At 32.6% G+C, this 24,210-nt stretch overlaps 1 protein-coding gene and 1 long non-coding RNA gene across 2 annotated transcripts in view; one reads left to right on the forward strand and one right to left on the reverse strand.

Annotated features, from left to right (window-relative positions):
- The window catches only part of LOC105459380, a 67,801-nt gene extending 47,514 nt beyond the window's left edge, over window positions 1-20,287 (reverse strand). Inside the window, exons 1-2 of the long non-coding RNA XR_975675.1 lie at window positions 20,203-20,287; window positions 14,336-14,426 (exon numbers count right to left, since the gene is read on the reverse strand). This is a non-coding gene — a long non-coding RNA (uncharacterized LOC105459380). The remainder of the gene's footprint in view (window positions 1-14,335; window positions 14,427-20,202) is intronic.
- Window positions 20,288-21,557: 1,270 nt separating this feature from the next.
- Window positions 21,558-23,472, forward strand: LOC105459379 (actin-related protein 2/3 complex subunit 1A). Its single transcript, XM_011705333.1, has 6 exons — window positions 21,558-21,815; window positions 21,903-22,166; window positions 22,254-22,544; window positions 22,725-22,903; window positions 22,993-23,262; window positions 23,336-23,472. Exons 1-6 carry the CDS (start codon window positions 21,749-21,751, stop codon window positions 23,372-23,374), a joined length of 1,110 nt encoding a protein of 369 aa, XP_011703635.1. The 5' UTR covers window positions 21,558-21,748; the 3' UTR covers window positions 23,375-23,472.
- Window positions 23,473-24,210: the final 738 nt, after the last annotated feature.

A 24,210-nucleotide genomic window follows, 5' to 3' on the forward strand; every position in this document is an offset into this window, starting at 1 on the left:
ATATAAAAATTATTGCTTTTTTCTTTAATGAAATGTTTCTGAGTACAAGCGAAACAAGAACCAGCATTCATAAAATATCAATATTTTACGAAATTCTGAAAAAAAATATATTTATCTCTTCTAAACGTATGTCTCTTTAAACATATTTAGATAGAATAGAATTGACGATACAACAACGATAAAATTTCAGCATAAATTTATGTAGGATAGAGAATGTGTAATATCATTAAGAATTTTTGTTGCAGTAAAATTATCTGTGAATCTCATACGAAATTAACACAGAATTTAATTATCAGACCAAATATTACACTTTTTATCACACACATATATATATATATATATATATATATATATATATATGATAGAAAGCGACATGAATTATTCACCATGTGTTTTCATTTACGATCGTGCATCCTAACTAACGCAATATCACGATCGACCCTTTCTTTAGCGCCGATGATGCAAACATACTATGTTCTCTTACGCTACTGAATATGAAACGCGAAACTCGCAAAGGGGCGTTGAGGTTCGCCTTGCCGAATATTTGGCAAGTGAACGCATTGTCTAGAGTTGTTCCTCATAATGCGATAGACGATAGTTAAACTTTGAATAGTATGTCGGTATCGACATAGTTTAATCTAAAGAATGTACCCTAAAGTCCTTCAAGATCGTGCCTATTCTCTTCCAATGCAAAGTTAAGAAAATAAATTTGTAGTAATAAAAATTATTTATATAGCAGAATATATAATGATCTTATTATAAAAAAAAAAAATAAAAGATACGTAATTATAATTTATAGAAAAAAATAACATTTTAACTGTACAAAAAAGATCTGCAAATTTATACAAAATAAAAAACAAAGATGTATTTTACAAGACATAAATTATTTAGTCAAATGCAACTTCATAGAAAAGAGAATCTTGAACTTTAATCCTTACAGTTAATCCGATAATCAATATCGCATCTATTTATTTTGCACATTTTATTTTAGAAAACGTAAAACATATCAATTGTATTATCAACTATATAATATGCAACTATGCAACATGATGCATACAGTCAAGTATATAAATTATGTTTAGAATGAATTAATTAATCGCACAAATCCCAACTTTTTTGCTCCATTCTACTTGCTAATACTACTCCGTTTACACATAGAATATAGCTTTTACATATGTAAACACATAACATACATAAGTTAGTTATTATTATTTATTATATTACATACTAGTTAGCTGAATAACGAATATCTTTGTTTTACATTTGCAACGTTTCTTTCTATAAGATGGTAAAATCGTTATAAACTATAATGTACTATTTGATGCAGAAAAAAAGATCTAATAGGCACACATAACAGAAAATTTTAATCCTAAGAATCACTTTACCTTTACAATCACTAATTTGAAAAGAGATTTTCGCGAATAACAATTTAAAGGACTTATTCAAATTAAAATTATTATTCTCCAACAATCTGTATATTATCATACGAATAAGAAAGTATATTATGCGATGCAATGGGAACGCCTCAAGGTAAAAAGTTAATTTAATGATACAACCTTCTTCTACAAAAAATTGTATCTACAATAAGAGATTATTAATAGAAAATATCGATTTTCAATGCAGATGCCATGCAGGCATCATAGACAAAAAAAAAGTTATTGGATGTCGGTGAACTTTTTACAATCTGCTGTGATATACTATAATATGCTACGATATATTCATATAAAAAAGGCAACTCAATATTAAATGATGCGGCTGCACACAACTTATATGAATCACGAATTGCAAGAAAGAAAATCGAACGAAACGAGAAATCAAACGAGATAAGGTCTGAGGCGAAGAGCATTAATTAAATTTATCGGTGTCTGTTGATTTTTGTCAATAAAAGTTACAAAACTTGATAGTTATATCGACCTGTTGCTCCCTATTTGTTAATCGATGGAGCGACTAACAAATTACGCTAGCGAAATATACTATATCCTTTTTCATTTTACGTCACTTTAATAACATAAAGCCAATTAAATTAATCGATCTTTGTCTCTCTGAACTAATTGGGAAAATATGGTCTGCGACATCCAACAGAGTAATTGTGATATCACGATGTGTGATGCCTACAGATTTGTCCCCATTTTTATAGGGAGTGGATATGTTCGTTTAAATATGGTACAATCTTTCGTAATGACTCAGCGCATCCAATTCATACAATCATTGGTACTAACAACCCACTTGTCTAGCAATCTATTCATCTGACATTTCTGCATAGATTTCTACATAGATTTTGTTTTGTTAAAGAACAGTTCCTTTAAGATAATTATTGATATCTAATCTTATGTTTAAAATTTTATTTTTCTACTAGAGCGAATCTCTTTTTAATAGAAAACAAAAAAAAATATTTTTATTTCTTTTTTAAATCTTTATTCTATAATATATATACTTTTATTATTATTTTATTATTTAATCATAAAATAAAATGTTCAGATATTAAAATAACAAACTTTTTAACATAATATTTTTGTAATATTATTGCGGTGTATATTTTTAACATAAATATAAATCTTTCCGAAATTATTTGGCATCAGTTATAAAAGATAATATTATTGTTAGTCACATTTCCATTATAATAATTATTTTTCAATAAATAATAATAATAATAATTAAAAAATATATGATAGATTCTCCTTCTTTGTGGTAAAAAAAATTAGAAAAAGAAAAATTACGTATCAAATTTCTGAGTAACTATTGATATCATTTCTTTGAAAGAACACCTCATCACCTGTCGTTTTAATAACAGCACTTTAAAATAGTGCAAAATTATAAATTGCCTGCAATAGTAACCGATATGATTGCATATACTGCTCACGGTAATTTTAAGATCAAAATGCTTATTACAGTTAGAGCAAATACAATATTTCTTAATATTTAACTATCTCTCCTTTCTGTCTACTATATCAAATTCCTTTTCCATTTTTAATGCGATAAGGCGCCTACAAAAATATGCGAACGTAGATAGATCCATATTCAATTAATAATTCAGAACGCAATACATGTGTTCAATACATAGAATTGGAATGATTCATATGCAAAGCTTTTGCAGCTACCTCGAATAACCAATGTGTTTTTTGCAATTTGACCAACGAGAACGCTATAACTCATATGTATTTCCTTTACTTTAATAATACTCACAATCAGATCAATATAAAAAAGTACTATATCCCAACATTAAATGTACATGAAACAAATCAGGTGCCACGCATTTTTTATATATTATAACTGTTAAGACTTAATTCGAAAAAACGCTATTCAATATTAACAATAAAATCAGAATTAAATGATCACATTTATCGTATATTAAAAATACTAGTCAGAATAAAACAGAATCTCAGTTAAAATTTAGACAAAATTGTTTGTTATCTCAAAAATGGCAAAATTGAAAAATCACAGTCTATAAGATTATTGCGCTCTCAATTTCGGAATAGCAAAGTTTAAGGTTGGAAAAACAGACTCTGACTGAACTGAGATAGAAAAAATATCTATGCAGTAGATGCAGTCTCTCAGCACTTTGTGTAAATAAGAAAGATTTCAACAATTGAGATTACTTTTTCTTTTATATTGCACGTATTTTATTAAAAATTATGTCCAGATTAGAATGTCCAAATTATTGTAAAATGAAAAAATAATAACATTTAAAAACTTTTAATTTTTTAATAATTAAATTTCTCCTTTAAAGAAAAAAGTTAAAAAAAGGAAATTGTGGTGTGTGAAGTTGACACTCCCGAATGCAAATTTTGACAAAATCTACATGGCATTAGATTATCCACAATTTGTCCAGATTTGTCCAATAATAATAATTTTTTGTCCACTCTTGGAAAAAATTTAAAAAAAGAAAGAAAAGTTTTAACGTAAGAATCCCTAAGTGCATTTTTTTTTAATTATATACGGGATTCGATTGTCCACACACAATTTACGTACGCATTTGTCCATCAATAATAATTTTTTGTTTAAAAAAAATTTTTTTTGTTTAAAAAAAATACACTTAGGGGTCCTTACATAAAAATTTATTTTTATTTTTATTTTTATTTTTTCCAAGAGTGAACAAAAAATTATTATTATTGGACAAATATGAACAAATTGTGAACAATCTAATGCCATACAGATTTTGTTAAAATTCGCATTTAGAGGTGCCAACTTCACACACCTAGGAAATTGCCTGTTTATAAAATGTATATAAAAGAGAAGAGAGAGCTTTGTATATAAAATGGTAGTAATATTTAAATCATCTCTTTCAATAAAAAGTCGTATTAAGACTAAATCTACAATTATTAAACGAACGTCCAGGGAAATCGCAAGTGCTTTGCTGATCACACTAAATTATATGTAAATCCATAATACGCAAAGTCGAGGCACAGTATGCGTTTTGAAACGTTAATACCGTTAATTCCACAACGGCTGGTATTTCCGTGCACGCCTGTGAAACGTTCGCGGCCACCCATAAAGTCGATATTCAAAGCCAAATGAAACGGTCCAGCGAGCAGGTAGCTCGTCGTCGCTTCGACAGACCTTCGCTTTATTAAAACAATGTGTATGAAAGGGCATGGCGTTCCGACGAAAATAAGCGGTCTATGAAAATATCCCAAACAGGAAAATATGTATGAAAGCGATCGATTATAGCACTTAATGACACCAATTAAAACGATTCTTCCGCAACGATAAACTCATCTATCCCTCTGACGTAATCGATTAAAGGCTAGTAATTATACGCGATTCATAAATATCCGTACAAGTAGCACAAATCGTTTCTAAAAATTATTCGTTTCTTTACATATAGTGTATAAAGAAACGGGCAATAATATTTTAAATCACAAACTAATTCTAATGTCGCATTTTTATTGTGAGCTCTATACTGACAAAAACTTTTTATAACATTTTTGCATATGTCATATGCATATCCTTCTTATATGTATATATATAGAAATTTATTAAAAAGTTCTCTTAACAATTGACATAAATATGTAAAGTATTTAAAAAAGAAAAATAAATTAATTACAAGTGATAAATATATTTATAAATATATAACTAACATACTTGTAATTTCAGATAACAATTAATGATTTATTACCGTTTCGATTCAGATAGAATGGGGCACGTAATCCCGAAACTTTTTTATTCAGCTGCGCATCATCTCGCGTTATACTGTCAGGCGGATAAAAAACTCACAAAATTGCATCTGCGTTCACATTTGAAAGTTATACCGCTGCGCATCTGCGTGCAGGCCGACATAATAGTCATGTTAGATTTACGCGTCGCGACGGCGCGGCGCGGCGCGGCGCGGCGCGGCGCGGCGACTGGCGAGCGTATGTTTCACCGTCGATTCGTATCCTGCTGCAGTCTCGCCAAAGCCGTTCGCGACCGATCCGGGACCGCGCTCTCTGTCCTCAGTTTTATGGCCGACTTTTATTCATGAAAACATTTTAAATTCTGATAACAAAATTGGCCTGGTATTCCACTCGCCCGCAGTCGACAGTCGACACATCCCCGCAATCTTTTGGCAGCCGCGCGCGCAGATCTATCTCTTCGTTCTTTTCACCACAGAGAGAATCGTCGTTTCTCCACCTCCCGTTTCTCTACTTCTGATTCTTCTTACTCTTATTCTTCTTTTTCGTATAGATTGGATATCGACTAGCGTTCGCTTCACGTGCACGGCAGCCACAGCAGCCTCACGTGCACCTGACATCGGCCGATGTGTCTCGGCTCGTCCGTTGTCCTCGTTCTCTCTTTTCTCTCTTCTTTTCTCTATGCACAGCGCACATGGAACATACAGGCTGTTTGTCTTTGAAACGGCGGAATTTGGTCGTACAACGAGAAACCGATCACGTATAACGCGCCGGTATTGTCATAAGCGAGCAGCAGATATGTACATACAGCATGGTATGTATAATGTACAGATATTTTTAGCAGAAACTTGGCTGCCGTATTGAACGTCTACATTTGCAATTGTTTATTGAAAATTTTATATAATGTATGACAAAAACACATTTGGTGCACAAGTCCATTCCAAATATCGTCAATAGCGATATGCAAATCATAAATTCTTTTAAAAGCACATATTATTTTTTTCAATAAAAAAAAGAAAATATATAATATATCGTAATTATTTAATGTCTTCTTTGATATCGTGATTTTTTCAATCCTTGATAAATCGTCATTTAAATTGTGCACGAGAGTCTATTGCGAAATATCTCGTAGTACATTTTTTACATGTATATAATCAGAATCTTGTAATAAATATTCATATATAGTTTTCCATTTTCCGTATTGAAAGTTTATAGAGCCCTTAAAAGCTCTCAAATAAAGAACTCGAAGATGTAAATCCATGGACATTCATATGCATTGTTTACAAATGTTACATAAAGTATATTTTTGAAGACCTTGGTGTAAAAATATACGAGAACGTAAATGAGAGGTTCGCTATTTTGAAATTCGTTGTATTGGAATTTATCATATGTTTCTACCTTTGTTTATTGTCCAAATCGTTTCAATTTCTGCCGACAGCACCCTGTTGCGAGATACGAGATTCATGCGAGGCGCAATATATTACCTTAACGTTTCACTTGTAAGCAGATATGTACAGGATCACAAGTCTTGCTAAAGAAGCTTTCAGGGACTTACTCATACCTACACGCGCATAGAATTACGTATACGATGGCTACTTCGGAATACGACACTCGCAGTTACACGCACAACAATGTAATCATGATTAATTGCAACTGTACTAAATTTCTCTACTATCTTTCGTTTCTCACTCAGTAACTTTTCAACTTGTTTAACAGAAAAAGAAATTTTTTAAAAATATCGATTTTCTCTCGCACTTTTATCTAATTTTTTTTCGCAGATCATCTAATATCATAGTTGATTCTCAAATATTACTATTTACATTCAGTATTTTAAATATTACTATTTACGTACACACGCACAAAATTTGTTAATGATACTACTTTTTAAAAAGATTTTATAATTATTGCTTAATAACTATATTACATCGTCATTTCACGAGAGCTATGAAATTTAAGCAACGAATTAGTTTATAAAAATAATATTGCTGCGACACTTCAACGACATTAATGCAGCAAATATTTTCTCCCGTCATCGAGCAAAATTATGCAAATTTTATTTTCATACACATTTGGCCGTTGTCAAATGCGTCTCGATGATATAACAAACTCGGCGATGCAGAAATATGCAGTGTATGTTTGCACGATCTCACATTCGCGCCACTTGTACTTGTACGGAGTTTTATTATGACGCGACGTTATCGGTGCTTTCATTGGACAGCTCCAATTTAACGGTGCAAAATGGTAAAGTGGATTTACAAACATGGCAGCGAGTCGATTGCAAACATGTGCGCATTTACGGTCTGCCATGCTACGCTTGTGAATAAGCGGTATAATTTTTAACAACAATCGAAAGCTTGCAAAATATTGCGATGCGTCCAACAAACTCTGAAGAATTGTTTAAAAGCTAGAAACTGATACAAATATACGAATAATAAAATCTGAAACAAGTATGCCAAATTTTAAATAGCAAATAGAAAGATAATTTTCAAATTATCTTATACACAAATTTTACTATAAAAATAACATTTTATATACATTCTGGATTATGAAAAAAAGAGATGACTAATTTTTAAAGATTCAAATATTCAATATTAAAATTTAATGCGATATGTGAGACTTTCTATAACTATGAATACCATATTATTGATAATATAAAATTATTGTCTATCAATAACATGCATAATTATAAAATGAAGATATACTCTAACATAAAATTTGTTATATAATAACAAATTCTATTTCTTTCCGCGATGTATTGCCTATCGTTGCAGTTGGTGCGATTCCGTAATGGAGCTTTTAGACTGGACAGAATGTTGGGGCAAAATCGGATATATATCTATCATCAGCAACGCTACAATGCTGAAAACAATGATTCGTACTTAGGATGCGCTTTTAGTGGTGAGAGAGAGGAAGAAAGAGAGAGATCGACCGAAAGAGGCCGAGGTGCATAAGCCAAATGGTATGAATATCAGGTAGTAGTTTGAAAATTTCATTTCGGACGAGCGGGGCATGAACTGCATCCATCTCCATTATGAGAGCCGCTACGCGCGCGCCTTCGTCTGTTACAATGCAGACATTAGTCGGATTTGATTTATCGATCCATTTTAAAGCTCCGTTACACGCGAATAAAAGGGCATTTACCGCTGTTCCAAGTGTAGGACGGCCGCGAATGCATTATGTGTACATACTTAAAAGCTGTTACAGGATGTTACTAACTTCAACACGCCAAAACAATCGATCGCAAAACTTACAAATCAACTCTATTGATAATGTCCACGAGAGGTAATAGTCAATGTCATCGAAAAAAAATACGTTCATCCCAGCTTCATCTCATCTACGCTTTTAAATAAATATTTAATGTTTAATATTTTGTAATATTTTGTTCGTTTTCCTATTTTTCATTTATTTCTCATTTGTTTAATTCTTTTTTAATTCTCTACGCAATATTAAAAAATGCATAACTTTACTATATGTATTTGCAAGAAAAGTTTACTAAATATTTGCACTTAAAAGATGTCTTATAAAAAAGATTCCAATATAAATTCTAATTTTTTAGAAAAAATATGTAAATAAGTAAAGTCATGTTTTTTTAATATAACGTTATATATTACATTACATAAAAACATTTTCATTCAAGAAAGAATATTTTTCATCAAATTCTATACCCTAACGAAGCTTGATCAACTTTACTAATTATATTCGGTGTAATAGTTTTAATATTTGCTTTTTACTCTCAATGTGCCTAATAGTCGTCTAATAGACGTCTTACAATTAGTTATAAAACGATAACATTTAGTCAGAATTAATCGTAATATTTAATAAGAATTAATGTCACTCACGACTCATTAATCGACTTTTAAATTACACTGGCTCGTTAAATTTTCCAGCACGTAAATGTATACCTACGTGCGACGTTTAGCGCTAAACGTGCTCATCTAATTACAAATTTTATTTTTCTTACAAAGATCGCGGTCCCTGTTATGACTGAAAAATATATGAGCATATTTAGTGTTAAATGTGCCCCGTGAATATGAGCCTTTGTTTCGGTCGGTTCACGTATACTGCAACCTGCACGCAAAATTGCCTTGATTACTTTAACAAGTACGCTTTTAACGGGATACAGGGGAATAGCGATGTAGAAACCTTCGCAGATGTTGAAGAATTAACGAGAACTGTTGCAACGCGTTCGCATAGCAGTAAAAGGTTAAACGGAGGAATGATAAAGTATGAGGCCAGAGCGATAGATCGTAACGTGAAATAATATATAGGTAGGTTCCTGAGTAAAATTAAATTTTAATCTTAGGTTATAATATTTGCGATCTTTTTCCAATATTTCATGCGAAAACTAACGAGGAAATGTTTATGATTCAATCATTCATGTTCATACACATACGCGCGCGCGCGCGTCCATCTCTCTTCCCTTTTTTATCTTTTTCTTTTTAATCATATTGATGTGAATGTAAAATATATAAATATATAAATAGTATATAAATTTGATTTTAATAATAATTTATATTTTATGCATTTTATTTTATAATTATTTTGTTAGAAATTTAATAATTCAGGAAATCTAGCTTGATATATATCATTTTTTATAAATATCGTAATATATATAAAAAAATCTGTTTTGTTATTAAAAAATTTTACAGTTACATTCAAAGAAATTCCTCACTAAGCATAAATTATTTTTGTAAAATTTATTTTTTCAGATAGCTCTACATACATATACATAATTATAAAAGAAATTCATTAACTTTATGACATTCAATAATGACAAATTATCATTAAATTACTATTTGAAATTCATAACTATATTAAGGTATTTACAAAAAATTTCATTTTTTGTCATCAAAGAGAAATTTCTTTTTGTAAAACTGACTATTATCAAGAGTAATACAACACGAACGACTCAGGTAACTCGTTAATTAGCTCTGCACGTGACAGCAGTTGCGAAAAATAGAAGAAATTTCTTAGCAACGCTTAACGGAGCTTTGGATAATAAGAAAAAGATTAGAATAAAATACATATATCCTAACAGCAAATGAATAGGAAAAAAAATTTGTTCAAACTGATATATTTTTATTTATTCCAATCTATTTCATTAATTTTCTTTGTTCACAAGACAATCTTTATCATTATTCTCATACTGATTAGCATATTTTTCTTAAATTGCAAATTTCGAACATCTATTTAATTAATTTTTCCCCGCATTTAGTTTTATTTTAAAAATTGATCTAATATCTATATTTATATAAATTGATTTAGGAAGATAGATTTGAAAGATATTTTCGTTTAAATAATTTTATTTTTGTTAATTTAATATAGTATATATGTACGTATATCCTTAAAATAAATTAATTTGTTGTTACTGTAAAATTCATGCATTTTTATATTATCTTTTCCGTTGCAGTTTTTATATTTCTGAAATTACATAAAAGATAGATACCCGCGCGCGCGCGCGCACGCACGCACGCACGCACAAAATTCTATAAAAGACATGGTCATATACTTTTCCAAAATATACACAAATACAGACATATATTTTTAGCATCAGTTCACTCAATTGGAATTTTAATTCGCAACCTTTTGAAACCAAGGAATTCAGTTATTACCCTTGTCAGACTTTCTTTATTGCTAATCAATTACTTTCGCTACAATAGCGCTTGCCTACCGTCCTCATACTTTTTTATTTTCCCTTTTTTCTTTAGTTGCCTGCAGTGGACGTTTAGTCCTTGATATCTACCACATCACCAACATCCTCACGAAAAACTGAAGTATCTCATTTATTTCTTGCGAGCATTTTATAAGAAACTCGCCCACGTATTTACCGAGGAACTATGATGCACACTAATGTGAATCTCTGCGAACGGTTCATGCCTACTTTTACAAAAATATAGTATTAGTCCTATTCTATACACACACATACACACACGCGTGCGCGCGCGCGCGCGCGCGTGCACGGTTGTTAGAATTCACGTTCAATCGGAAAAATATTCATCTTCTTTTAAAGGAATGCAACATTGCAACATAAATAAATATACCCATATCGTTACCTAAAGAACACGACATATAACTTTCTGTAGGAGTAACATTGATTTCAGAAACATAATATTGCGCTACCCAATTTTTTATGCACTATAAATTTTTGTTGCAAAAAGAAAGTTTCAAGAGTATGTATCATAAACGCTTAGTGGTCAATATTATAAATAATTCAGTTTTGTTGTTGTCACTTTATAATTTCTAGTATAAATTGTACCAAGTAATATTGCTAAATATGTAACCTTGAAAATACGAATATACATACATTTAGTAATATTCTATTTTTCGAAGCTATTACAAAATGGTATTACATATGGACGTTGTAATTTATTCACGCGTTAACCGGCAAAAACCTAAAATATAACGTAGAATAAAGTATAAATTGCATCCCTCGCCATTGTGATGTATAAATTACTCTGATCACGTCCCGAAAGCGCGGAAGTGATTTATACTCGTAACTTATAGGAGTGCATATTATTCTTGGTTGTAATATCGCGCTGTCAATATTTACGACTGGCATCAGACGATGTCTCGAGTCCGCAATAACTTAAATTTTACATTACCTTGTATACGTAGTGTATGTATTTTGCAATCTATTAAGTCAGAGATTCTATAACTGATAATGAGATAGATTAATTTAACAAAATTTCTTTTTTTCCTTTAAAAAATTTTATACCAATGTTAAAATCGTTTGTAATTTAATTGATTGCGATATTGTACAATATTAACATTAATGTACTATTATTTTTAATTTACTATTTTTAAATTACTATTCAAGTTACAAATTTCGAATTTCGGAGAAATACAAATGCAGTAGACAACTAAATTGTATTTCTGCATTTTTTAAATGGATTTCTAATATAGTCATTAATTATCATTAAAACAAGTGTCGTTAATTTGCTCTATTTACCTGCTGCATTTAAAACAGCAGTGAAGCGTACAATTCGACCTTAAGATCTATTCGTTTAGCTGCACAAGTGGTCCTTTTCGGGATTGTTTCCAAAATGTAATAAACTCACAGAAGAATCTATTCGATTTAATTTTCATAGATTGTTTATTTCGAAATAGTGAGAAACACAAGATTATTTTCTCTTGCAATTTCTGCACATAAGCTGAACATACGAGATATTATCGAGCGTAAAATGGAAGAAAATTCAATATGTAAAATCAATACATGATTGTAAAAATTAAAAATACAAAATGACACAAAATAATAATAATTCTTATTAATTCTATTTCACTGTAATTCTATTGTTTATTTGGGCTTAAGAGTCCGCCAAGATAATACATTATTAATGAATAATTCTTCCTCACGTTTAGTAATGAAAAGACTCTTTGTAAATTCTCAAAACTTATTTTTTTTCCACGAATAAGATACTTTTGTAACCTAACCGATTACTAAAGGTAAAAGATATTTTCCCTCTATGAATTATTTTATAATTCAGATTAAATATTTCATTTTATTAGTACATTAAAGTAAGCATCTTTGATTTCAATCTATTAATATGATTTTGATGAATGCTATCGAAAAGTTGATGACATCTACTGTTTCTAATTTAAACGATATCTCTTTCAGTCAATAACACCTCCCGGTCAGCAACCATATTATATTTACAAACTTTCGACGATTACTTTTCGTTGAAGAAACAATCGCCAATTGGAAAGCGATAATCCACGTGAGCGAAGAATTGCACGGTGTTTCGCAAGCACGATTTCGCACCGGATATTTCGTCCGTGGGTATTGCGGATTACTGCAATGACGACCACGCCGATAGCTTTTTCCGGTTTAGTCGGGTTGTACGCGTCATAAATTACAAACAGTTTCAGAAACTGCTACGCGTAGATTCGACACGGGCAGGCAATCTCCTTGGTATATGCTTTCCACCCTTTCGTGTTCTTACCCCACATCCTTACATTCAACTCGCTCAAACCGTTCAACACCACAAATTCGATATATACCATGACGTAAAATTACTCTTGACTTTAATTTCAAATAGACACCAACAAAACGAAGACGATCGTTGGTTGTTATCATCAGTTTCATTAAGATTACGGTACTTTGTAATAACAGGATTCTTTATAAGATTACACATGGAAGGATTAGAATATTAAATGGAGTCTTGATTTTATCAATTTCCTATCTTGAAAGCACCAAGGTGCAGAGATAATATCATTTCATTATAACCAAACATTCATCAGAATATCGTATTCCAAGATACCTGTATCTATTACTTTAAATATTCAGCTTATCATAATTACATATATTACATATATTATTTTTATATATATGTAAATATACATAATATGTTTTTGAACAAAAGAATTGGCCAGTTTTTATCTATTCTGAATATACCTCTGGTAACAACAAGATATTCTCAAAGCGGTACTTGGTCGCCGCATCTTCAGGAGATGAAAATGCTTTCGGATTTTAAATTCTAATTCTCGAGTAATAAAAGGGTAGGACGAACATCGGGATGACGAAGTTGGGAAAGTTCCTTGCGCACTTAGCAATGGCGAGTCATTCGAAGAACATCGACTAAATTACTACAGCAATTTTCGGAATTAATGTCTGCAAACGATAAAGATGGAGGCGTAGATGAGATAAATCCCCTTAATTTACCGTAGCTCCATTTCTGGCTGGAACTTTAGCAGATAGGCGATTACGGTGCAGATGTTACTAACTTTTGGCATTTTACTGTCAATATAATAACTCGATCTATCTGTCATTGTTCGATTACAAAGATTTCAATGTGCATTATTGCTGTCATATTGATTTATTAGATTCATTATCGTTGTCATTGCATTAGTGATGATACGTGTCCAATTTAATGCATCGATCTCGCCAGATCATTCGATGCTATCAGACGCGCGGCTGACGTGTGGACCAAGTGGATAACTCTGATAAATTACAATTGCGCATTCCCTCCCGCATTCGATCGTGTATTATGCAAATTTTATCCTGCCACTCGACATATCGATAACAATAAATAAAATAAAGAATTTTAATAAACTGTTTTTTAAAAGCAAGCAAATGTATGCCAAATGATATTAAAAGAATGAAAAGATTTACATTACTCTATTCTTTTAATGAATGTAAAAACGAATTTTTTGTCATTTATGAAATTTTAGAAAACTAACAATACTATGATGACGGTTTACTCAAACCTACAACAATCAACACTTACCTTAAAAAATATTTATAAAAATTCCAGATCAGCTTCCGGTGCACCGACGTGGAGAATTATATTTCCTGCTGTTGCGTTAACTGCTGATGGCCTGTGGCAAAAAAAAGAATATATAAAAGATTTTTTTAGTCCTAAATCTGTATAAGAAAAATAATTTATAGAAATAAAACTTAAATGCTGGTAATATTTTAAAAATTGCCCGAAGCCAGAGTTTTCGTGGTTACTGTACCATGGTTAACAATATAACATTTACTGCTCTTTTTATATTAAAGCAGATAAGTTGAAATAAACTAATATTTTTATGTATTCGCAACATTTTTTAGTTTCAAAGTAATGCCTGTATTGCATTCGGGCGAATAATCGCTTTTTAAAGTGATTTATATATTAGTAAATTCTGAATCAAATGTATGTAGGTCGCACATCAGCAACTGTAATTGAAATGCAACAGCAGCTCATAAGAGCACGCGCAATGCGATAAGATTCGTTCTTTAACATATTCATAACCAGTATCCATGTACAGTATACTAATGTAAAATCCAAATCGGCGATTATGCAAATGCAAAGTTAGACCGATTCTAATATTAGATTTTATAACTCCTCGAGAGATATGAAGATGTATCCTGGTCTATTCCGAAATAGCTAATGGACCAGCTTTGTTAAACATTTTCAATTTCGCATAAGTTATATGTATATAATTAAAATATGTATGAACGAACTTTCAGCAATATACAAATTACAAAATTCGTATAACAAAATGTAATACGCGTTTTAACGATATCCGATTAAAAATTATAAATCTTCCGGCACTTTCATACATACATACATACATACATATGCGATAATATGGATCAAATATTAAATATGATCTTTTTTTTAAGTATAATTAATAGCTATTTATTTATTATAATTTAAATTTGGGCTATTTTGAAAATGCTCGATTTATATATAAGTGAAAGAATTGAAGTACGTCAAAAAATTTTATATAAAAAATTGTAACTTCTTTATAAGATTATTCATTATAGTATCTGCAACTTCAAACATCTCCATCCTTTGATGGGCATTTTTTTTGCATCATCACTCCCTTCGATACCCTCAACACGAACTCTATTACTCGATATCAGATAAAATTCCTTTCATGACACGCGTACGTGGCCATATGCAAGCCGAGGATGACATTTCGCTCGTTCAATATCACCGACTAAAATATCCTTCCAACGATAGGGATCGACGGCAGGACGTCAATGTTGAAGTAACTCAATCGCGGATTTGCATGTTCGACATGCAAATCTTTGAAATTTCTCATAAATTTTCGACAAGTTCGTATACCTAACACGAACAGTGTGATTAAATCGATGCAAAAATGTTACTCATAAACCTCAACAAAAATTGAGTGAAGAACCGAGTTAGCTCTTACGTATTTATTTGCAAAAAAAAATAATAAAACGTTAAAAGTTGTTCAAAAATTAAACTTTATAAATTTATAAATTTATAAATTTGAAATTCAAACAATCATATATATTATATATAATGCAGAATATATGGTCATTTAGCAAACATTAAATTAATTATCTTATGTTGTTTTATCATGAATTTAATAACATCTCTTAACTGACTTAAAGACATTAATTATGTTATGTAATATTACAAAATACATAATAATGTACAAGTGAAAAAAAATAATGCTATAGTCAATAAAAATAAGAAATTACATAGTAATTACTTGCTATACATAGTTATGTCCTTGTATCTAAATGCCTATCGATCGAGAAAGATTGCATCGATAAGACTGTCGGCAAACATATGGCAAGATTAATGTGTCCATTGGGTCTATATTTTATCTAAATGTATCTCCTAGCGCTGAATTTGCAGTTTCGCGCAAAAATACGAAAGCGACAACGAAATTTAACACGCCTAGACATTTATTATCCGATTCTGTCTAGTATCTGACATCACGAAACTAATCCGTTTAATTCTAATATATTTATTGGAAGACTTCAAAGATGATTTATTAATTATTATTATTATTATTATTATTATTATTATACATCAAAATTTATTATAAAAAAATTTGAAAAATATTTATCGATTATCATTGAAAATGGAAAATTTGGTCCATCTTTGTGGACAAAATTTTTTCGTTGCAAATTTTCAGTAGCGATATATAAAGGAATTTTCCGTTGTATCCCAACGAAAGCATTGCGAGCGAACAACTTGATCAAGATCGCATATTTTAGCGGAAATTTTATTAGATACATCGCCTGGAATCTTCGACACGTAGGAGAAGGGGAAATTGAAGTTCCATATTTTCCTGCTCATCGTTACCTTCGACGAGCGATGCTGACGCGAGGATAATTTAAATAGGAAATCGGAATGCCGCCGTTCTCTCACAGTTTATCGCATGACTTTATTAGATCGAAGGAAGAAGAAGCCTACGACGGAAACTGATAACTCGTAATTTACGTAAAAACGAAATGCAAAGGAGTAGAATTGAGCTAATTTAACGAACAGAGGATAATAAAATTTAAATCTCTGCCCGTTTTCATCTCCCTACGCGCTACTGTCAAATTTCTTCTCGTCGAGCCAGATGAGATTTGCTCTCTGCATATCGTTGCTGAAGACTTAAATAGCACCAGACGCAGTCTCGAGATCTAAACATGACAGTCGTGAGTAACGTATAGCTCATTTGAATTAAAATAAAAAATACAAACATGATCAGCGTATGTACACAATCCATAACGCGCTGTATATTCTATATAATAAAATTAATAATACAATTTTGAAGAGTACACATTTTTGAAAAAGGCCAATCCAGATATTTCAATGTATGTTTACCATAGTTTCATCGTTCCTGCACGTATAAATAATTTAGTCTTTGAATAGCAAAGTAATCTTTGAATTATACAAAGATAAAAACGAGAAAAAACAATAAATAAAAATTCCATGGCATTTTCTATACCAATTATTTACAAAAATGTTGACTTATTTGTATAACTAACAAAGCTATAATCTTATAATTTTTATTTTTAAAATTTGTATTTTATAGATAGCTTCTATATCTGTATAAAGATGGAATTTTTTTTGTGAAAACTAACTTTAAAAATAGTTCATAAATGAAAATATCGCCGAAATACATGCTTGTATTGAGAATAACCTGCGCGCAGCTATCGATTCGAAAACATAAACCTCTGTAGAAATGTAGAAATAAAGAATTCAGCTACAAATGTATATAATATTATTTTTCTATATTACATTTCTTATAGATTACCAAAGGTTACAACTTATACATTCAATTTCATTCAAACGAGCGCTTTTGTATCTTCGAAACAATTGAATGAAATATAATCAAAAAATTCTCTTGGAATTTCATTTCGTGCAAAACGTAAAATGTATATGTACAATTGTACATGTACGTATCTGACGTATAAGCCATAGTAAAACCGATTAAGAAGACTTATACATGAAAAAATTGGATACCAAATTTCAGTTATGCCCACGTACACAATTGCAAAACTTTGATTTTTTATAAAACAACGAATGTTAAAATCTTTGCAAAATTTATATAAGTAGTCTAAATTATCAAATACATTTATTTATATACATGGTGCATATATTTAATATAATATAAAAGAGACATTTTTGTTCGTTTAAATTCGAAAGTATCAAGAATTCATGAATTTAAAAATTAAAAATTTGTGTTTGTTTAAATTTCTGGTTAAAAATAATCCAGTATCTAAATTTATATTTTCCATGCACTACATTCAATTACACGTGTGATATTCTTTGGCACTACAATTGCAACAGAGTTATTTGTCTTTCTATTTTTATTACTCGAGCAAGTTGTTTGGGATTGAATTTATCCAGATTAGCATGTACCAAGAGTAAAGCTTCAAGCTTGACGAATAGTCGATTTCGAAAACGACTTGGCACTCTTAGAAAACAGTTATTTAGTACGAAATACAAGATAGCATAGTACGTGGTCTAACCAGTTTGTTTGCCAGACTCAGACTCGGTCAATTCTCGAGGGACTGATTTCTCGGTGGCAAAGGTGGTTTTCCGGTTTTCTCAGTATAACCACATCTAATATTGTATTCGCATTACAACGTTCGTAAAGTCGACACTATAGAGCTATTTAGATAATGGAAAAGGTGATATTATTGTCTTCAAAATAGGGATGAAGATTATTCTTTCAGAATAAAAATACCGTTTTGAAGATAGAGATGAAGATTATTCTTTTTCAATAAGATCGCAATCACGAATAAAGGGAACCAATTTGAACTGCACGTACAAAACTGCATTTTTAGCTAAATTTATTTTAAATAAATAAATATCATTTTGATATCTATCGGTAGTTATTGCTGTTAAAACTTTTGCGATTTTATGTAAAAATTTTACCACTTCTGTAGGAACACATTAATACATTAATATCATGTTTATCTATCCGCTAAAACGAGATAATAACTCCACTATATCGGATTGTACTAAATATTAAAAAGTCTCTTTTGATATGTACCGCGAGGTACAAGAGAGCTTTTATCTATGCAGTAATAGAATTTCGCTAATTCCATTAAAAGTTAATTTGAGAGAGCCAGCAGAGTAAAAAGCCGCTTTGCATAGTAAAGCAAAATATATGCTGCTGTATACATATCATTTTAATATAACTAGCAAATTCCAAATTTTGAAAATGTGAAGTTATAGAGAATAGCACTTAATATTTTGTTAATATTACGCGACAAATAGGCCATTTCATTTAATGACTAACAATAAGAGAAATTATAGTCTGCCTTAAGCAAATTTAATTAAATCTGTAAATTATATTAATTTAATAAACTATTCTCTTCATTCTCTCTTCATTCTCTCTTTGCATTTGCACAAGTATACAAAGTATATAATTTTTAATTTTAATATTTAATTTTTAAATGTTAATATTTAATATAAACAAAAAGTTTTTAGCTCAAATATTATATATATATGTGAGTAATGAATTAATCTGATATACAACATTACAATTTACTTTACAATTTAATTCATATTTTTTATGTGACATATTAAGCCTTACAACGTAATTGGCTCAATATATCTCATAAAAAATGTCTCTGTCTCTCTATAATTGTCAATATATATATATATATATATATTATAATTAAATTGTTATTGCGTATTTAAAAATCGTAAAACGCACGGTCGAACAAGTGAACGCTTTTCGCTACGTTTAATTTATCATAATAAAAAAAAATCCTGAAAAGATTTATGTCTGTCGCAGATCGATTCGAGAATGCATTTGGAGAGTGCTTTCGAAGACTAATGCGCCCTCGCACGTTATGATAACATCGCGACTGGTTACGTACCGACCGAATCGTAGAACGAAATCGTGATTATCTCTCGAGGTAAATTATTGTGGGTTACCGACGCGATCTCAAGTATAATTAACATATATACTATATTACCATAGGAAAGCTATATGCATCTATTCGAGAGTCGATAATATCGATGTCGCGTTTTCATTTCGCGAAAGATCCGGCGTGTGGATGGCGTGGGTAGTACGATCGCGTGAAAGTCACCTAATAAATTGTCGCACATCTGCCATATTGCACTGAACAGTAACGTTTAGCTAAGCGTCCCTATGATCGCGCGGATCGCACTTGACGAATCTGTCGCCTTATCTCTGAAAAAACTGTATCCGACATCGGATTTTCCATCGAATCGACGCCGTACGACCTGAACATGTCAAAATTCACCACCGGATCGCGAATTAACGGAACGCAGTGCGCAGTTGCAAACCGTATACGTTTTTTCTCGTGTTGAAAATTGAGACAGCTCGACGAAGTCACAGATATTAATTCCTGATTATCAGTACATGCATAAATTACCTGGCGATGATCCTTGCACACGTATCCTGGCATTCCTGGTTGTATTTAGAGCAGAATATCCAAAATATCCTAGATCGGCTAGGCTAGAACGGCAGCTCCTTGGTCGATGCTCCACGGAGCACAAGAGCTCCGGATCGCCGGTACTCCGACGCACCACACAAAGCACAGCTCGTGATCTACACGTATACAAAACATACTGCATCACACTGCATTCCAACACTGTATTCCTTCACTGCATTCCAACACTGTATTCCTTCACTGCATTCCGTCACTGTATTCCTTCACTGCATTCCGTCACTGCATTCCTTCACTGCATTCCTTCACTGCATTCCGTCACTGCATTCCGTCACTGCATTCCTTCACTGCATTCCGTCACTGCATTCCTTCACTGCATTCCGTCACTGTATTCCTTCACTGTATTCCTTCACTGCATTCCGTCACTGCATTCCGTCTGCACCATGCATTCTGCATCACTGTATTCCTTCACTGTATTCCTTCACTGCATTCCGTCACTGTATTCCATTACGTGTGTGTATATATCCATCACGTACACACTGTATTCACACGCGAGATACTCTTTTAAACGATACCGATTTAAGCGATCACAGAGATACAGAGATACACTTGGATGCATGCGACCCGGCATCGTCCCGGCATCGTCCCGGCATGCCTCTAGAACTAACGACACTAACGTTTTGGGCGCGCAAATCGCGAAATTGCGATGTTGAGAAATTTCAAATGAAGGAACTCAAGGAACCAATCACGTCGCGACGATCACGGGCGTCGTCTCATCTGCACTTGCTGTGTTTAATATGACGCACATGAATGTACTTGTTACTCTTTGGAGGAAAAAAGTAGAGAAAACAAACGCGACGAATGCAATTAGATATTAATGAGAAAAATGCTACTTTAATAAATAAAATTAAATAATTTGCCGAATAGCATAAAATTGTTATATTTACTATGTGTTTTGGAACGAACAGATTCCCAGATATAAATAGGTTATTCCACGCATTTTAGAACACACCCGAGAGATCGTCGTGTCGTAAGTGTTCGTAACTCGTAGCGAAACTGCGAAATTGTAAAAATCGAGTGGCGCGTCTGCAATACATACGTATATCCGGGAGAACATAACCTCAAAGAGGAGCCCGCTATCTACGGATGAACTGTCAATTCCGGTGTGCAGAGGGGCGTGTTTTGCGACCGTGAGGAGAGGCCGGGGAAATTCGTGTAGACTGACCAGAGTCCGCGAATTTCCGCGAACACAGCCGGTGCACACGATCGCACGAACGCCAGAGTCTCGTCAAATATAAAGTTTAATCGGTGACCGCGCCCCCCCCGTCGAGCCCGCGTTCGCGCCTCGAGTAGTCGAGTGAAGTCGAGTGTCCGAGCTTCTGATTCATCACCGTTGCCCGTCGGCACACTGTCACTTAGCAGTCGCGGCGGGCTCGCAGTTGTCGATTTGCCGAGCTTTTCGTTTGCCCGCGCCCACGCGCCCACATCGTTGAGAACAAGTGACAAGCGGAGAACGAGCACGTCACAAGCGATGACGGAGGTTCACAACTTGGGTGTCGATGCCATCAGCTGTCACGCGTGGAACAGAGATAAAACTGGTAGACCGTCTTTCCTTCCAACTAGCTATAGATCGCTAGGTAGATTTAATTAGACAAAGCGACAATTGAACCAACGAATTTTCGCAGAGGTTGCCATATGCCCGAACAACAATGAGATCCAAGTGCACAAACGTAGTACTTCATCCGGATGGAAGTTGCTCGAGACCTTGGAGGAACATCACATGGCTGTCATGGGAATCGACTGGGCGCCAAAAACTAATCGCATAGTCACCTGTTCCGCAGACAAGAACGCCTATGTATGGACCCAGAAAGAGGACGGCAAGTGGGATCCCGCTTGGGTTCTCTTGCGAATAAATCGAGCCGCTACCTGTGTAAAATGGTCTCCTCTAGGTACTCATCTATGCACGTATGAAAGAATTTAAGAATCCAAGAGTTTGTTGCAACTCGCTGTACAAAGACACTATTTCTTTATTGCAGAAAATAAATTTGCCGTGGGCTCCGGGGGACGAGTTATAGCTGTTTGTTACTTCGTATCAGAGAATAATTGGTGGTTATGTAAACATATTAAGCGTCCATTGAGGTCTACGGTAACTACCGTCGACTGGCATCCGGACAACAAGGTTCTGGTCGCGGGATCGACGGACTACAAGGTCCGTGTCTTCAGTGCATTTATCAGTGATATGGAGGATGCTCCTGGTACTAGTCCTTGGGGACAGAGCAATTCCTTAGGAACATTGTTGGCTGAGTTTCCTAATACGCCCAACGGAGGTAAAATTATATATAACTGATCATTTTTTATTCTACATATTTATCATTCATTTTTTATCATTATTGATTGATTTGATATATGAAATATAAGATATGCAAATTAGTAATTATTTTCTATCTCTCTAATATAATATATAAAGAATTGCATTTTAAATCATTGCTTTTCCCCTCCCCATTTAGGTGGCTGGATACATTCAGTAGCGTTCAGTCCGTGTGGCAATAAAATCTGTTGGGTGGCGCACAACTCGTCTATATGTGTCGCTGATGCTACTAAAGGAAATGCAGTCATGAGACTGTATACAGAGCATTTACCGTTTTTAAGTTGCATTTGGATAGGTTCTAATAACATTGTTGCCGCTGTAAGTGCGATACAACTCTCAAACGAGATCTTTAAGATTATTATCCCCGATATTTATTTGTACTAATTGTGATTTTCTCAATCTCGTAGGGGCATAGCTGTATGCCAATGTTATATTCCGTAGATGACAACGGACAGATATATTTTGTTTCAAAGTTGGACAACACGCAAAAAAAGGAGATTGCCGGATTATCTGCTATGCGAAAATTCCAGTCGCTAGATCGACAAGCGAGGAATGAGACGAACGATAATGCTTTGGATAGCGTGCATCAAAACACAATCAACTGTGTTCGCCGAGTATCCGATCATGAATTTAGCACAAGCAGTTTAGACGGACAACTTGTAGTTTGGGACTTGAAGGTAATTTGTGTCGTGCATGTTTTAATATTAGTATTTACGATACATTCTAATCGATCTTTGTCTTTGTCTTAAGCTTCTAGAGAATTCCATTGCTGGTCTCAAGATAGCGTAAGCATGAAACTTTTTTTTTATATTACGAAAATCAGAGATATTACATCCAATACAACGATGTATAAATGTTAAAATGAATAATATACAATTTCTCATTAATTGGTCACCTTGTTAAAGTTTTGCCACGTTATATCGCGATTCCTTACCTCCTTGAAAAGAAAATTGTCGTTTACACTTTATACGATACGTGGGTGAATTGCATTCAATAATGCAATCTTGCAAGAAGGTAAACATTAGCTATTGACGTCGTTCGAACGTCACCGACGGATATAAGGTGTCTCAAAAGTCTCGATCAGTGGCTGAATATCTTGGTTTACACATATTATCTGTACTATTTTACCGATATTATTTTGGCGATGTAACTAAATGCTAGATCTTAATCCCTTCAGTCGACGATCGTCGAAAGTTGACAGCCACGAAAGGCATATATGTATATAACCGGTCGTCGACTAAAAACTAAAGTCTACAACCATAAGAATTGTCTCAATCATCAAGTAATAATAAACTACGCGGCGGACATGCGTCGTACTGAAGAGATTAAAGGGAAAGATTGTTGTTGACATTTTCAATCACTGAAAAAATAAAAAAAGATGTAGAATCATTGAAAAAATTTAAAGATTTTAAATCATTGAAAAGATAAAAAAATTATTTTGAATCATTGAAAAAATTAAAAACTAAATAACTAAAGCATTTAAGAGATCTTATTGTTAATAAATGAAGTATTTAAAGCCTAGAAAAATAGAAAATCGATAAATTAAAAAAGAAGCTATATTCTACTGGAAAAATTATTGCGTCAAACGAAAATTTTTAATCATATCGAAAAATTCAGTTTTAACT

The sequence above is a fragment of the Wasmannia auropunctata genome, unplaced genomic scaffold (genome assembly GCF_000956235.1).
Source record: "Wasmannia auropunctata unplaced genomic scaffold, wasmannia.A_1.0 LD334196.1, whole genome shotgun sequence".
In the NCBI taxonomy this organism is placed as follows: Eukaryota; Metazoa; Arthropoda; class Insecta; order Hymenoptera; family Formicidae; genus Wasmannia; species Wasmannia auropunctata.

Excerpts from the sequence above, each read along its gene's own strand:
- LOC105459379 (XM_011705333.1), top strand. The coding sequence starts at position 21,749 with ATGACGGAGGTTCACAACTTGGGTGTCGATGCCATCAGCTGTCACGCG. Across the intron at positions 22,167-22,253 it reads TGTAAAATGGTCTCCTCTAG|AAAATAAATTTGCCGTGGGC; the intron begins GTACTCATCTAT and ends TCTTTATTGCAG. Across the intron at positions 23,263-23,335 it reads TTGTAGTTTGGGACTTGAAG|CTTCTAGAGAATTCCATTGC; the intron begins GTAATTTGTGTC and ends CTTTGTCTTAAG.